The sequence below is a fragment of the Hypanus sabinus genome, chromosome 12 (genome assembly GCF_030144855.1).
Source record: "Hypanus sabinus isolate sHypSab1 chromosome 12, sHypSab1.hap1, whole genome shotgun sequence".
NCBI classification, from domain to species: domain Eukaryota; kingdom Metazoa; phylum Chordata; class Chondrichthyes; order Myliobatiformes; family Dasyatidae; genus Hypanus; species Hypanus sabinus.
In genome coordinates, this window is record NC_082717.1 from 106,204,715 (window position 1) to 106,221,915 (window position 17,201).

The 17,201-nt window shown below is 43.5% G+C and overlaps 3 protein-coding genes across 7 annotated transcripts in view; 1 reads left to right on the plus strand and 2 right to left on the minus strand.

Moving 5' to 3' along the window:
* Positions 1 to 17,201, minus strand: part of LOC132402415 (zinc finger protein 585A-like) — a 66,976-nt gene that overhangs the window by 38,482 nt on the left and 11,293 nt on the right. Inside the window, exon 3 of the mRNA XM_059985272.1 lies at positions 6,276 to 6,669. Within this exon, the coding sequence (XP_059841255.1) occupies positions 6,276 to 6,669 (394 nt within the window). The remainder of the gene's footprint in view (positions 1 to 6,275; positions 6,670 to 17,201) is intronic.
* Positions 1 to 17,201, plus strand: part of LOC132403234 (zinc finger protein 585A-like) — a 44,505-nt gene that overhangs the window by 19,501 nt on the left and 7,803 nt on the right. Inside the window, exons 3-4 of one of the 5 annotated variants that reach the window (XR_009515218.1) lie at positions 10,562 to 14,704; positions 15,432 to 16,241. The exons of 1 other annotated variant lie outside the window; for it this stretch is intronic. The gene's annotated coding sequence lies outside the window, so the exon portion shown is untranslated. Of the gene's footprint in view, positions 1 to 10,561; positions 16,242 to 17,201 lie in introns of those variants that run through there. 3 more of the 5 variants (XR_009515216.1, XR_009515217.1, XR_009515219.1) reach the window with 3 other exon arrangements.
* On the minus strand, positions 5,801 to 7,011 carry LOC132403241 (late histone H2A.2.2-like). Its single transcript, XM_059986669.1, has one exon. It carries the CDS (start codon positions 6,697 to 6,699, stop codon positions 6,268 to 6,270), a length of 432 nt encoding a protein of 143 aa, XP_059842652.1. The 5' UTR covers positions 6,700 to 7,011; the 3' UTR covers positions 5,801 to 6,267.

Consider the following 17,201-nt stretch of genomic DNA (forward strand, 5'->3'; position numbering starts at 1 on the left):
GTAAACAACAGTCGGGAAGATGAAGATCTCTCCTGATATGCAGAATAGTCGGCACTTAACTGACAGATGTTCCAGGGTGGGGGGAATGAGAGTGCAACAAGACTGTTGCATCTGAGCCTGTTATTTCCTTAAACCATTCCAACAGATTGGTCAAGCAAACCATATTGACATTGGCCTATTTTATCAAGCGTCTCCAAGTATCCTGAAAACTCATCCTTAATAAAGGGCTCTGTGATCATCCCAACTACTGAAGTCTGGCTAACTGGCCTATAATTTCCTTTCTTCTGCCTCCTTCCCTTCTTAAAGAGTGGAATGACATTTGCAATTTTCCAGCATTATAGAAGCTAGTGATTCTTGAAAGATCACGATTAATGTCTCCAGAATCTCTACAGCAATCTCCTTCAGAACCCTGGAGCATCATCCAGCTAGCCCAAGTGACTTACCAGCTTTCAGATCTTTTCAACTTCTCAAGCACTAACTCCATAGTAATGGCAACCACACTCACTACTGCCCCCTGACGCTTAATTTCTGGCATATTTCTGGTGTTTTTCACAGTGAAGACTGACCCAAAATACTTAGTTCATCTGCCATTTCTTTGTCCCCTTTACACCCTCTCCAGTATTATTTTCCACCAGTCTAATATCCACTCTCCCCTCTGAAAAAAAGCTTGGTAACCTCTTTAATATTATTGTCTTTACATTTCATCTTATTGCTATTGCGTTTTTAGTTGTGTCCTGTTGTATTTTTAAAAGCTTCCCAATCCTCTATAACTTCTCACTACTTCTTGCTATATTAAAACCCTTCACACTTGCTTTTATGTTGGCTTTGACTTCCCTTGTTGGCTGAGGCTGCTTCATTCTCCCTTTAGAATACTTTATCTTTTTTGGAATGCATCTATCTTGCTCTTTACAAATTGCTTGCAAAAACCTCAGGCATTGTTACTCTGCTGTCATCCCTGCTACTGTGCCCTTCCAAGCAACTTAGGGCTGCTCCTCTGTCTTGCGTCTGTAAATCCATACTCCACTGTAATACTGATACATCTGACTTTATCTTCTCCCTCTCAAAGTGCAGAGTGAATTCTATCATATTATGATCACCGTCCCCAAGGGCTCCTTTACCTTAAATTCTATAATCAAAATCTAGTTCATTACACAACAGCCAATCCAGAGTTACCTTTCCTCAAGTTGGCTCAGTCACAAGCTGCTCTAAAAAGCCATCCCATTCTAGGCATTCTAGAAATTCCTTCTCTTGTGATCCAATATCAGCTTGATTTTCCCAATCTATCTGCATGTTGAAAATTACCTGTGACTATCGCGTTTTACGTGCCTATTCAATCTACCCTTGTAATTTGTAACCCACATCCTGGATACTGTTTGAAGGTCTGCATTAATTCCCATCGGGGTCTTTCTACCTTTGCAATTTCTTAACTCTACCCGCAAGGATTCTACATCTTTTGATCCAATGTGTCTTCCTAAGGATTTGATTTCTATTTTTTTTTAAGCAAGAGACCCCAATCCCTCTGTCTGTCTGCCTGTCTTCTTTGATGCAATGTGTATCCTTGGATATTAAGGTCGCAACTATGATCTTCCTTCAGCCACGACTCAGTTAATGCTACAACATTATACATGCCAGTCTCTAATTACATTCAGAGATCATCTATTTTATTCAGTATGTTGCATACATAAAAGTGTAACATATTCGGTCCTGCATTCGTTACCCTTTTCAATTTAGACAGTTGGATCTGATGTTATTTGAAACAACCTCCCATTTGCTGGAAAAATTGGACTTTGAATTTACGTCTGTCAGTATCGTCATAATTTCCCTTTTTGCATTTTAATAAATTTGTTGAATTAATCAGTTTGTCACCACAGGAAATTCACTTGACTGATGTAATCAGATTGAAAGTTTGATATAAAAAACCAAGGAGTGATCAACCTCAACATTCCATAGAAAACCTACAGCACAATACAGGCCATTCAGCCCACAAAGTGTGCCAAATGTGTCCGTAACTTAGAATTACCTAGGGTTACCCATAGCCCTCTATTTTTCTAAGCTCCATGTATCCATCCAGGAGTCTCTTAAAAGACCCCATTGTTTCTGCCTCTACCACCGCTGCCGGCAGCCCTTCCGTGCACTCACCACTCTCTGTGTAAAAAAACTTACCCCTGACATTTCCTCTGTACCTACTTCCAAGCTCCTTAAAACTATGCCCTCTCATGGTTGCGATTTCAGCCCTGGGAAAAAGCCTCTGGCTATCCACACGATCAATGCCTCTCATTATCTAGTACACTTCTATCAGGTCACTTCTTATCCTCCGTCGCTCCAAGGAGAAAAGGCTGAGTTCACTTAACCTATTCTCATAAGGCATGCTCCCCAATCCAGGCAACATACTTGTAAATCTCCTCTACACCCTTTCTATGGTTTCCACGTCCTTCTTGTAGTGAGGCGACGAGAATTGAGCACAGTACTCCAAGTGGGGTCTGACCAGGGTCCTATATAGTTGCAACATTACCTCTCAGCTCTTAAACTCAGTCTCACGATTGATGAAGGCCAATGCACCGTATGCCTTCTTAACCACAGAGACAACCTACATAGCAGCTTTGAGTGTCCTATAGACTCCAACCCCAAGATCCCTCTGTTCCTCCACACTGCCAAGAATCTTGCCATTAATGCTATATTCTGCCATCATATTTGGCCTGCCAGAACGAACCACCTCACACTTATCTGGGTTGAACTCCATCTGCCACTTCTCAGCCCAGTTTTACATCCTATCAATGTCCTGCTGTAACGTCTAACAGACCTCCACATTGTCCGCACTGTACTTGTCTGCAGTTTGTGTGTAACTTGTGCAGGACAACACCTGAACCCCTCTGTACTTCACTCCCATTTCTCTCGACATAAATAACAGTCTGCCTTTTGAATCCTCCTCCCACTGGACACACTATCACACTTTACCACATTAAACTCCATTTTCCACAATTCTCCCACTCACCAAATATCTTGATATCCTGTTGGAGAGACCAAATGTCCCATCACATGTCCCCATCACATCCCCTGTTACTGATAACCTTGGATCCCCCACACACTCTCCCTTCCAGGTGACTGATATCGATAGTAAATAATTGACTGCCCAGAACTGATCCCAGAGACACTCCACTAGTTACATCCTTCTAACCTGAAGCAGACCTGTTTATTCTGTCTCTATGTGATAACGAGCCTTCACTCCTTTTTAACTCATTTCTCCCAGTCTTGAGAGTCCTGGTCTTTTGCACCAGCCCTTCATGTGGCACCTTGTCAAATGCCTTCTGAAAATCCAAACAGGTTCCCTTCTAACATCTAGTAAAACTCTGGCATGTTGGTCAAACATGAGTTGCCTTTCACCAAACCAGCTGACAGGGTGTCAAACCAAGTTGCAGAGGGACATGGTGGTGAAGAAATCTTTTGGCACATTGGTCTTCATCAGTCAGTGCACTGTGTGGAGAGATTGACATGTAGTACGAGATGTTGTAGAGGCCACAACAAAATATTCTTTCTAGTTTTGATTGCAGGAAAGCTGCCTTTAACCTGGGAATAATACAGAGGTGATTCACAAGAGTGTTGCTGGGACATTTATGACTGAGTTATGAAGAGAGATTGAGCAGATTTTGACAGTTTTCCTTGGAATATCGGAGAATGAGGGACAAAATTTTATAAAATAATGAGTTATAGATAAGGGGGATATGTATGGATATTTTAACAGGGATGAGGAACAGGATGAAGATGGTACAAGATGGTGGTGGGAAGTTGTTAGTTAGTTAAACTCTACCAGGGATTAGGCCACTGACACAAGCTCGCCGGAGTCCTCTGTCCTGGGCAGTCTTTCAATATTCTTCAGGGGTAACCCATCTTCTTGGTAGATCCATCCTCTCCCAGGGGTGAAGTCCTTGGAGCTTCTGTAACTCTGTCATTTTACAGAATTGGGTTAGGAAAGGAATAAATGGGGCCTTTTCTGCTCGGCTACCTGAGGCAAATGATGTTCCACAGGGTGTCAGTGTTCGGACTGCTTCTTTTCAAGTTGTAAGTCAATGATTTGGATGATGGAATTGATGGTTTTGTGGTCAGGTTTGTGGATGATACCAGACTACCTGGAGTTACAGGAAGTGTTGAGGAGGCCAGGCGTCTGCAGAAGGACGCAAGTAGACTGGGAGAATATCAAAGAAGTGGCAAATGGAAAATAGTGGAGGGAAGTGTAATTTCATGCACTCTGATAGAAGGAATAAAGGCTTCCACGATTTTCTAAAAAAGAATATTCAAAATATACTAACCCTAACCACCTCCCCTCATCCCCACCGCTGGCAGCTTCAAACTGAAGGAAAAGGAGCAAATCGCAGCGCAACGACCCTGTAATAGACATCTCTCTAATAACCAACTAGAGGGTATTGGGCGATTCTTCACCAACCCTTTAAAAGCAGATCCCAAAGTCTGCTTCTGTACTCCTATCTGGGTATTTGACACCATGGGAAACAGGCTCTGACCTTCTATGCCCCTGTCCGCCGAAGGTACCAATCAAAACAGAAAAAAAGGTAACCAGAATCCAGGAACATGAACCTCAAAACCCCCAAAAGAAGTCCACAGCCTCGCTGGTGAGTCCTGTCAACATGAATCCCAAGACTCCAGCAGCAGCCGCCCCCGAAAGCGAGGGGAAGACCGGTCAAACATAGGCAAACGGTGCCGAAAACCTGCCTGTTCTTACCCTCGTCGGCTTCAGCCTTGCTTGATGACTCATCGGAGAGAAGCAAGGGCGTGGATCGTGGGCTCCAGGCTCGCTCTCCCTTCAGAGATTTCAGCCTTTACTATATCAAATTGGTTTCATTGTTGAGACAGATTTTTGCTGATGCATTTAATTGACTGAAGTGCGGTTTATTACCAGTGTTGTAACCGTCCAAATCCTATTCTGAATCACATTGAGATTCAGAAAAGGTTCACGATCCTTTCACATAACTTCAGATCGCCCCGACCGCAGTTTGCGAACAGTCCAGAACCTGATGCGTTTTAAATAATGAGAAAAAAACTGTCATGTTCTATGAATCAGCGTTTCTACCGATTGGAAATTCAATCCGAGTATCTGATATCGGAAAACTAACTTTCAGGAACTCTACGGCACTTGTTTTATATATTATTTCTGTTTTTTACAAAATATTTCCACGATTTACTAGGATGTTACCTGGGTTTCAGCACTTAAGTTACAGAGAAAGGTTGAACAAGTTAGGTCTCTATTCATTGGAGCGTAGAAGGTTGAGGGGGGATTTGATCGGGGTATTTAAAATTTTGAGAGGGATCGATAGAGTTGACGTGAATAGTTTCCATTGAGAGTAGGGGAGATTCAAACGAGAGGACATGATTTGAGAGTTAGGGGGCAGAAGTTTAAGGGAAACATGAGAGGGTATTTCTTTACTCAGAGTGATAGCTGTGTGGAATGAGCTTCCTGTAGAAGTAGTAGAGGCCAGTTCAGTTGTGTCATTTAAGGTAAAATTGGATAGGTATATGGACAGGAAAGGAGTGGAGGGTTATGGGCTGAGTGCGGGTAGGTGGGACTAGGAGGGCCGAGATGGCCTGTTTCCGTGCTGTGATTGTTATGGTTATATGATTTGTCCAGTTTTGAACATTGGCCGTTTGTCTTTGTTGTGTGTAGCTTTTCGTAGATTCTATTGTTTTTTTTACTTTGTGGGTGCCTGCGTGAAGATGAAATTCAAGGTTGTCTATGTACACAGATCTTGATAATAAATGTACTTTGAACACTAAACTTAATTCAGTTTACATTATATGGATCAGGGTCATGTGACGGTTCCTATTCACAAACATCTGTAATTAGAACAGTCTAGAAATATTTTCCGCTTGGACTTTACGATTTTGGTTGAGGCACAGCTCCTATTGCCGCCTGTTCGTGAGTTAACGAAGCTGTTTCACTCACCAATGGGTATGAGAGATTTACCGCCAATCAAGCGCCGCTCTACAGGATCCCGGAAGTAGAGACAACAGCGGGGGAAAAAATCATTTTCTATGAAATGAAGTGATCCGGGAATGGGAGAGAATCCGGGTGAGCACTCTGCACAGATTCTTTTAAGGGAGGAAATGCGATTTAGACCAAGTTTAAGTTGCTTGGTGTGTACAACAGACACACAGAACGGAAATCCCCGGACCCACCCCAGCCGGTGCTCAGCCCTTCCACAGACAATCTGAGTGGCTCTGAAAAGAGCCTTTGGGTTTCTAAATTGTCGCTTTGTCTCTTTACTTGCCCTTGGGGTTGGCGGGCGCGCCGCTTTTCTTGGGCAACAACACGGCCTGGATATTGGGCAGCACCCCGCCCTGAGCGATGGTCACCCCTCCCAGCAGCTTGTTGAGCTCCTCGTCGTTGCGGACGGCCAGCTGCAGGTGTCTGGGGATGATGCGGGTCTTCTTGTTGTCCCGGGCCGCGTTACCGGCCAACTCGAGGATTTCAGCCGTCAGATACTCGAGCACAGCGGCCAGATAGACCGGGGCTCCGGCACCCACCCGCTCAGCATAGTTACCCTTTCTCAGGAGCCTGTGAACACGGCCCACCGGGAACTGCAGTCCGGCCCGGGACGAGCGAGACTTGGGCTTGCTCTTGGCCTTTCCGGTTTTCCCTCGTCCAGTCATTTTAGCAAATTCCTTTACAAAGAATGAGGAAATGATTCGCATTCACCAATTTTATAGCTTCTCGAGGACTGCGGAAGGACACTTATGATTGGTGGGGCAATGCTTTCTCCGATTGGTGATGTGGAATCACCCAATCAGCGAGCTGCCCAATTCTCCAATGAGCAGACAGTAGCAAAAGAAGCGCGAAAAATAACTGTCACTCCCCAAAAGGACATGAAATTTGAACAAGCTCCAAAGTATATTTATTATCAAAGTATGCATACTATATACAACCTTGAGATCCATCTCATTAGAAGCAGTCACAAAACAAAGAAACCCGACGAAACTCATTAAAAAAGACTGTGAAACACCCAACATGCAAAAGATGAAAACAATGAAACAACTTATTAAAACAATAAAAGATAAACAAATAATACTGAGAACTAAAGTTCATGAAAGTGAGTTCATAGACATGAAGCTGGTCATAGCTGGGGGGGGGGGGGAGCTGGAGCACCTAGAGGAAGCCCATGCATTCCATGGGGAATTACCTCCCCTTGTCTCCGCCCTCCCCCTCACCAAAACTGTACTGAAACTTCTACACAGAATTGTCAGATTTATATGGATATTGGCAAGTTGAAATCTGTACGGCTTCTAATTGCTTATGTGCAAACACAAAATACCAATCATGACAAATTCTTACAGGTCATTCATAATAATCAAGAAAACTGTATGTTATTTACTCTTTTAAAAAATTTAGTCCAATCAAAGTCACCAATTACACTGGACAACAAAGATTTTGCTTCCTGAATAATTTGAGTAGTATCTTGGGGAATCCCAGAGATGGTTAATTGGGTACACACATCGGAGAGATGGAGGAGTAGTGTGTGGTGACGAAGGGGGCATCTCATACTCAGGAAGGATAAAGGGCATCACAAAGATAGAAGGTGAAAGGTATGTTAAATAAATGGGTTGGTGTGTTGGATAAGGAGGTGGGAGTGGGGCATCACAGAAATGGGTGTGGGAGGTGGGGGAAGGGAAATTCTAGAGTTAGGATTGAGGGTGAGAAGAGGAGGAAGGGGACATTCCATTATGACTAGGGAAGGAGACAAAGGAACCTGGAACAAGGGATGTCAAGGGTGTCGTGGAGATGAGTGTGGGGATGTGTGGAATGGGATAGGGCACAGGGAATTGTTCCAGAGACAAGGAAGAAGTTGTCCCAGAGACCGGATGGGTGAGGGAGGATACAGGGCATCCAGAAACAGAGAAGGGGAGAAAGGTTGCATCCTAGAGAGTGTGACACAGTGATGGGGTGAGAGAGAGGTGCAAAAGGGACCTAGATACTGGGGGAGGAGTGAGAGTCAGAAATGGGGTAGGTGGATGGAGGAGATCCTGAGACCAGGGGAAGGAGATGACCCACAGATGGGGAATGAAGAATAAGAGAACTGGTAATGTGTGAGTGCGGAAGGATGAATCCCAGAAATGGGATGGGAGGTGGGAAGGGGTGACCCAGAGACATGGGAGAGAGGAAGTGGGCCAACACAGGAGGGAGAGACAGTGGGTGGAATGTTGTAATCCTAATGTGTGGGTGGGGTGTCCCAGAAACGATGGGGGTGGCTGGAAGAAGACAACCCCGAGACAGGGATGGGGTGGGGGTAAGGGGAGGAGGGGGAACAGGACAACTGTTCAACTCTCATTCCTGCTTTTTGTTCCCAATACAAAATTTCTGATGATTTGATATATTTCCCATCAATGCTCAAATGATGAAGGATTCTTGTAAGCTCTTCACGTCTCACCTTATCAAAACCTTTGGTGTAATCGATGAAAGATGGGTAGAAGTCTTTCTGGACCTCGATGGAGTGCTTACAAATCATTCTGAGGAGGAAGACTGCATTTCATGTTTCACTATTTTCAATGAAGCCACACTACTCTTGCATGATCTCCAGTTCCATGACTTTTCTTTCCCTAATCATGATTCATATTAGGATTTCCACACCATGACTCGTCAAATTGGTGCAACTCACGTTCAATTGCTCTAGGTTTTTATGACAGTGCAATAAATACTGACTTGCTCATCTCCTCAGGTACTTCTCTCACTATCATATATATCATTCAGCAAATCTGTCAACCTTTTCTCTTCTTCTCTTTTCTCATTTTCAGTATCACTCATTTGACACATCCAGCGCTGCCTTTTTAAACTTCAACCAGCTTGGTGTGTTCTCTATACCAAGCTTCAGAGCTTCAAATCTGTTTGTCACTGCTACAGTGTATTTTACATTCTTGTACTAACCTGATCTTTCAAGCAAGCCAGGTCTCTGAAGTTATAACTAACTTCTATAGTTTAGCTCAATATAGAAGGGATTAGTTTTGCCACTGCAATTGTGTCAGGAATGGTCTTTGACAGTTATACCAAACGAACATCAGCTTTCCGACGTCTCTCAAAAATTAGAAGCTCCGCAGCCCAGAGCAGATTGTGGCAAGTATCGACCTTTCGGTGATTCATGCTGTGGGTCTTTGGATTTGAAACACAGTTTTGTATGGTCAAACATTGCCATGTACAGTTGGTGGACTGGAAAGCTGTATACTGGTGTTTGCCTGAAGTGTTCAACCCTTGGTTCTGTTGAAAAGCTGAAGAATTGAACTGCCATTGTTTTAACTGGTTTGTGCACTTGGAAGACAAAATGAGTTCAGCTGGAAGCAGTAATCTTGCAGCCAAGACTAAGAGAAAACTTAATCAAATATGTGATGTTGAAGGTCAATTCCCTGGGGCAGATGAAAATATCTGCTAAGGCAAAGAACAGGCTGTGACTACAGATAAAGTTGAAGACAGTGTGTCCAATGTGTTTGCCGCATGTTCTGCAGTCACTAGCAGAGAAACCCACGCATCTGTTACCACATTGGTACACATTGTTCCAATGGTCCACATTGAAAAGCTACAGAACCTGGGCCTCTGAACCTCCCTCTGCAACTGTATCCTCGACTTCCTAACCAGAAGACCACAATCTGTGTGGATTGGTAATAACATCTCCACCTTGGTGCCAACTGACACAGGCACATCTCACGGATGTGTGTTTAGTTCACTGGTCTACTCTCTCTATACCCATGACTGTGTGGCTAGGCACAGCTCAAATGCCATCTAATAATTTGCTGATGATACAACCATTGTTGGCAGAATCTCAGATGGTGATTTGGTGGGTGTAGATATGCAAGATATACTTGCTCGTTGAGTGGTGTCGCAGCAACAACCTTGCACTCAAGATCAAAGAGATGATTGTGAACTTCAGAAAGGGTAAGATGAGGGAACACACACCAGGCCCCATACAGGAATCAGAAGTGGAGAGAGCGAGCAATTTCAAGTTCCTGAGTGCCAATATCTCTGAGAATCTAACTTGATCCCAGCATATCGATGCAGCCACAGAGAAGGCAAGACAGTGGCTATATTTTATTAGGAGTTTGAGGAGATTTGGTCTGTCACTTATAACACTCAAAAAATTCTGTAGATGAACCGTGGAGTGAATTCTGATAGTCTGCATCACTGTCTGGTATGGTGTGGGGGTTGGGGGGGAGTGTGCTACTGCACAGGATCAAAGTAAGCTGCAGAAACTTGTAAAATTAGTCAGCTCCATCTTGGGTACTCGTTTCTGTAGTATCCAAGACATTTTCACGGAGCATTGCCTTAGGGAGGGTGTCCATCATTAAGGATCCCCACCACCCAGGACATGCCCTCTTCTCAATGTTACCATCAGGACGGAGGCACAGAAGTCTGGAGGCACTCACTCAGCAATGCAGGAACAGCATTTTCCCCTCTGCCATCCGATTTCTAAACGGACAATGAACCCATGAACACAAGCTCGCCATTTTTTAAATTTCTGTTTTGGCACTTTTTGTTCCAATTTAACTATTTTATATATACTTTTTCCTCATGTAGTTTCTCCTTGCTGGTGACACATGGTAACTGAACTTCTTTCAGGCTCAGGCTGAACTACAGAGGACAGGGAGGAGGTCTGGCCCCAGCATACACAGCACGTAGGACACGCCCTGGTGCTCATGAACTAGATCCCCAGCTGGTGGTTAATAGCCCCAATGCCTTATAGGCAGCCTCAGGAGAGGTGAAGGCTACGGGAGTAAACCCAGACAGCAGATCCGGAGTGGAGCCCCTGAGGCAGCTGGACGTCATTGAACATCCTTCCGGCAGCTCCTGCAGCCAAGCTGGTGCCAAACGTATTGCTTCATAAGCTTTCCTTTGGACTATACTGGTAAAGCTGAGAGGGGGATCTTGATGACTAGGCATCTCAGGATTTCCATACCTTCCACCCAGACTTGTGATGATACTGTCATTCATTTTTTTCTCTATTTTCATGTAGTGCATTGTATTGCTGCCGCAAAGTTAACAAATTTCACAACGTATGCCAGTGATGTTAAACCTGATTCTGATTAAATTGGAGGCTGATTTTGCTGAGTTATGCACAATACAACAGATACTGAGGGATAGACACGCCTTGGTGGAACAGACAGAATGGCTTCGTAGAGACCAGGAAGAAAACATGGAACAGCTTTGAAGAAACCAAAAAGGTATGGAAAATTAGCTTTGGAGAAAAATGGAACAGCTTAAGTTGCAGGAGAAAATTGCAGGCAAGATGGCCAAAGTTAAAGTGCAAAGGCTTCAAGTGCTGTGAGTGTTAAACATGCTCCAGTGGAGCAATTCTTCAATGTTGATGTATAACAGAGAAAATCCAATGGCAGGGCTTTTAAGGAACAAATGTGTATGAGTCATGAGTTAGAACCCCAAGGGGCAGTTCACTCTCAGCCTGCACCAAGGAGGTACTCTGAACCTTTGCCATGTCCAGTAACACAAGGTGCTTCTGAGAATATTGATTTTCAGTATGAAGACACTCGTGTTTCAGGTAATAAAGGTCTAAATGCCACGCTTGAGGCCATGAGAACACAAAAGGAAATAACAAGCATAGTGATACAAGAAGAACAGATGGCATCTCTGCCTAAAAGAAAGATTTAAATTGTCAATGGCAATCCATTTATGAAGATCTTCATTTCAAATGAATTCAATTTATTTTTGAATGCAAGACTGATAATTATGGTGACCATCTTTATTTTCTCAAACTGTTCACTGAAAGATACCTTAGAGAGCTTGACAAACATTGCCAGTGGGCCAGCCCGGAGCAAAGATCTCTAAAGGCCCAAGCTTTACTACAGGAACATTTTGGTGTAGAGCACAGAATTGCTGCGGTCTACATGGAAAAGCCTCTTTCTAGGCCACATGTTAAATCAGAAGCTGTAGAAGTTCTTCAAGACCACAGCCTTTTTCTTAGAAGTTGTTCCAGTGCCATGGGAGATGTGCAGGATCTGCCTGCTAATATAAGGATTGTTGTAAATAAATCCCCCAGTGAAGTCTGGACAAATGGAGATCTACAGTTTGTAAACTGCAAGAAAGGCACAACCATAAGGTTACTGTCACTGACATTGTGGATTTTATTGAAAGGCAAGTAAGGATTGCTACACACCCAGTATTTGGAAAAAGATACAAAGCTACATCACCGACAGTAAGTGAAGGTGTGCACAGAACTGGATCACTAATTCATTCTCAAGCTAAAGGAAGCTGTTTTGCCACTTCTGTGGCTACTGTGGAACGTGAAGCTGAAACTGAGCCTGGAGCTGATGTAGATTCGTTATAAACCATGAATGAAGCAAACACAGCAGCGAGTACCGCCCTGGTATCTACTGGCCTTAGAGAGGCTGGTGATCATGATTGTAAACTTCCAGTTCAGGTGAAGTCTAAGAAGAGTAACAAGACAATGGTTACTTATGCTTTTCTAGATCAAGGAAATACAGCAGTGTTCTGCACAGTGAGCCTCATGAACAAGCTCAACCTGACAGGAAAAGGAACACCCATTCATTCTCTTATGCACCGTGGGCCAAGAGAAAGTTGTAAATAGCTACTTTATTTCAGGATTGGAAGTGGCTGACTCAGACAGGGAAAACTATTGTGACCTGCCTAACACCTATGCCTTCCTACAAGGGTACTACTCCTCGTCAGAGCAATCTTCAGGAATGGTCTCACCTGAAGCATGTTTATTTACTGAAATTGAGCTGCTGATCAGGGTAACTGTATGTAAGGCATTGGAACCATTGCAAGTAATTTGCAGTGTTAATGTTGGACTCTACACAACCAGAAAAATGCTGAGTTGGACCACTGAAAAGAGACCACAGTGGTGGAAAAGACTATGCACAGCCAGAGCTGACAGTTAATGGGGCTTTAGTGTTGCACTTAAATGAGTGTTGGCAACAGAGATTCAAGACAGATTTTCCTGAATGCAGTGAGGCGGGACCACCTGGTTTCAGAGGAGATCTCAGTCCAGGAGAGAATGCTTACCGAAAGAGGACATCTGTGTAAATGTTGAGATTTCATGTTTCCTGTACCTTAGTAGCATGTAATTGTAATTATTACAGTATAATAATTAAGGGGCTGGAATGTAGGATCCATGAATCTATTCTCTATTTGCTTTCTGTTCTGTATTCCGCATTCATTACTTTCCTTATGGTAACCACTCACACGAATGGGGGTGTGGTAAAAGCAAAGAGAAGTTATGTATTCTTGCTTATTTTGTGACACTTTGTAGCCTGGGACTAGCGAAGGTCATCTCTTTTGCTGACCACCGAATAATGCTGAGAGAATGCTCAGCTTTGCTTAATTGTATATTTGCTAATGCTAATAAAGGATACACTTGATGTTTGGAGCAATCATTGGAGCCATGGGCACATCATGGAAGTGTTACAAGTCTGTACGGTCACAGGCAAGCAGCAATTGTTTTGTTTGGATTTTGAATTAGTTTTGCCACTTAGTGACCACAGTAAGTAATCCTTGGTTTAAAGAATTCACTCTTGTTGTATCATACTGAGCCCATGATCTTCTAATCATTTTAACACTGTCTTGAAATTTTGAAGATGTTCCTTGCCATCCTTCCTGATAACAATGGTGTCATTCAGTTAACACAGTGCCTGGGCATCCTTGCAGCACGTGGTCCATAGCCTTCTGCCAGAGTGCAGGAGCAGATGTTATTCCAAAAACAAGCTTATTATAGCGATAAAGCCTTTTTTGTTTTTTATGGTGAGAAACACTTTGGAATCATCAATTTGCAGGTTGGCCTCAGCTAATTCCACTTTGCTGAAGTATTTTCCTCCAGAAGGGTTTGCAAAGATATCCTCTATCCTGGGTGGAGGACATTGATCTACTTTCAGTACAGGGTTTATGGTGACACAGATCCTGACAGACCCATGCTTCTTGGCTACCGGGACCACTGGTGTTGCTCATGGCTCCACTCAACCTTGGAATGAATTCCTTCAGTCTCCATGTAATCCAGCTCACTGGCTACTTTATCATGGATGGTATAAGGAACTGGACAGGCTTTTAAAAACTTGGTGTGGCATTTTTTATTTAACACTGTTTTACACTTGATATGTTTGAGTTTTCTAATGCCATCCCTGTACAGTGCTGTGGCATTATCCATTACCTTTATTGACACTTCCAGTTGACTCTTCCACAGGGAATGTGGTATGCAACTGGTGGATGAAACTCCAATCCAGTTTAGTTGTCTCAGACAATCATGGCCCCACAATGCTGGCCCTCTTTTTGGTTGTTGTTACGAATGTCTTTCCTGCTGGAGTTATCTTTTCTCTTAGTCGGATATCTGCAGAATTCAGATCAGTATCTTTGAAACTCCATTCAAGCTCATTTTGTGGAATTACTGGAACAACTGAGCCAGTGTCCAATTTCATTTTAATTACCATGCCACTTCTCTGTTGTCCCACATACAGCACGTGGATCAACGCATTCCACCTGCCCCTCCTGAAGAAGAGTACTCCAAAGCAGAAAAAAACTAATTTATTAATATTGCAGTAATATTGTATGTGTGTGTATATATAGTTTGATTAAGCATTCTTTGTTCAAATAATTTATTCTTTCCACAATTTAGTTTTTATGTTTTGGATTACAAAACACAACAGAGGCAATGAAGAAGTTTTAAGTGGACCTGAACCGACTACTGACCAAGAAACGGTAGGAGTGTTGGGCAAGAGGGTAACCCAGAGATGGATAGAGGGTGGGGTTAAGGGGAGAAGCTTAGAAAAGAGCTGCATACAGAGCAGATGCAGAAGTGCAAAAACTAGGGATAGGTGGGGGTGGGCATTGTGAAGGGAGAGGGCTAAACCAGAACAGGCTGAGGGGGATGGGGAAGGGGTGACCCAGAGAGGAGTGAGCAGTGATTTGGAAGAGGTAGGGGTGACTCAGTGATGGAAGTTGTGGGGTTGTGAGAAGGAGGTGATCTAAGAGATGAAGGTGGTGAGGAAGGGATTGGGTAGTCCCAGAATGAGTGGAGGAATGGGTCAACCAATAACCACAGGAAAACAGAAGGGAGTGTCCTAGTGAAGTGAAGGGGTAAGCTCATCAAGGAGAATGGGGGCAGCCCAGAGGTGCAGGAAAGAGGAGTGACTGAGAGAAGGGGTAGAGGAGAGGATTGGGGAGCAACACAAAGACTGGTGAGAGGGATAACCTGAAAAACTGGGGGTTAGAGGGAGATCCTGAGACGGAGAGGGGGTGCTGATTAGGGGAGAAACGTCAGGTTTATTGCCCTCCATTGATGCTCCCTGACTTGCTGAGTTCCTTCAACACTTTGTGTATGTGTGTGTAACTCAAGTCAATTTAAAACAGAATTGATTTAAAGAACATGATTTAAACTAGAAGTGATTTATTTGTAACAGATTCCCAATAATTAATTCCTTTCCAGCTGAAGGCTAATGTGATCAGAACAAACCCCTCCCGTGCCCAGTGACCAGGGTTCAGTTCCAGGTGTGATGAACAGCAGAATCTGACACCAACAGTCACTCTTCAACTTGCAGCTGGATTCACCAAACATAATGGTTAAAAGTTCAACACAGAGTTAATTAAACTGTCCCTCCTGTGTGAACTTGGTGATTTGTCAGCAGGTGGGATGATCAAATGAAACTTCCTCCTCATACAGGACAGGTATGTGTGAACTCTCCCCGGTTTGAACTCACTGGTGTGTCTGCAGTTGGGATGAGCAAGGAAACTCTCTCACACAAAAAGAGCAGTTGTAAGGACTCCTCCCAGTGTGAACACTCTGATGCGCCTGTAGTTCAGTGTCTGAATGAATTCCGCCCCACACACAGAGCAGGTGAACAGTCTCTCCTCAGTGTGAAAGCAAGGGACCCTCCCATGGCTGCTGTGGCATGCCAAGGTTTAAGATAATCTGGAGTTGGACAGAGCAAGGTTCCTGGAAGAGTAGCTCCTCTTTATACAACATGGACACCAAGGACATGAGCAGACCAAGAGAAGTTAAAGATCGCAGTGAAGGAGTGAGAAACACACAATTTCAAATGGACAATAACTAACTAGAAATAACATATAACACTGGACAGCAAATCTTTTCAAAAGTGCTGCTTACTCAGAATTATTGTGTGGTTACAACATATTGCTTGAAGCTGAACACAAATATAATTTCGTGTAGGAAGTCAGAGAAACAATAAATTAACTTTTATTGAATATAACATATTTAATTGCATAATAGTGCTGACACTTTGCGGTAAGTAAACTAAGTTAAAACATTTTGTTGATGGGTTTCATTTCTACTCAGTGTCTGAGACTTCCTGCTTAAGTGTCCAACAATAATCAGCCAGCATTGATTGATTCCAGTTGCCCTGATACAGTTCCTCCATGATCGCAGTGTCCTCATGAAACCTTTCACCAAGCTCATCAGTGACAGTGCCAAGATTTGCAGGGAAGAAATCTAAACGGGAATGCAGAAAACGAATCTTTAGTGACATGTTGCACTTCATGGTTTTATATGCTTGAAGCATGTTGTCAACCAGCTGCATGTAGTTTGGTGCTCTGTAGTTGTCAAGAAAATCTTCAACAATATCCTTGACTGCCTTCTATGTGATTTTTCTCTGGTGCCACTAGAAATTATTTGAATTGCCCATTATTGGTGACCTGTTCAATTTACAGACCAACAAAAATGCCTTCCCTAAACTTGGCATCAGTTATTCTGGGAAAGACCAGTCTCAAATATATTGAATTCCTTTATGGAAATTTTTGTGCTGGGTGACAACAGATTCCATTCATGCAATCTTGGACTGAGAAATTCTGCCTTTGCCTTTGACAAACCCAAGTCCCGGACCAGGTCCTCAACAGTACCTCTTGCATTTCGCACACAACTGCCCTCACCCCATCAGGGATAGGATTCCTCTTGTCCTCACCTATCACTCCTCCAGTCTTTGCGTCCAGCATATAATTATTCATAACACTGTCATCTCCAATTGGATCCCACTACCAAATACCCTTCCTTCCTCACTTCATGCTTTCTGTAGGGATTACTCTCTACATGACTCCCTTATCCATTCAACCCTCCTCACCTGTCTCCCTCCTGGCACTTATCCTTGCAAGTGGAACAAGTGCTATACCTGCCCCTGCACTTCCTCCCTCACCACCATTCATGGCCCCAAACAGTCCTTCCAGGTGAGGTGACACTTCACCCGTG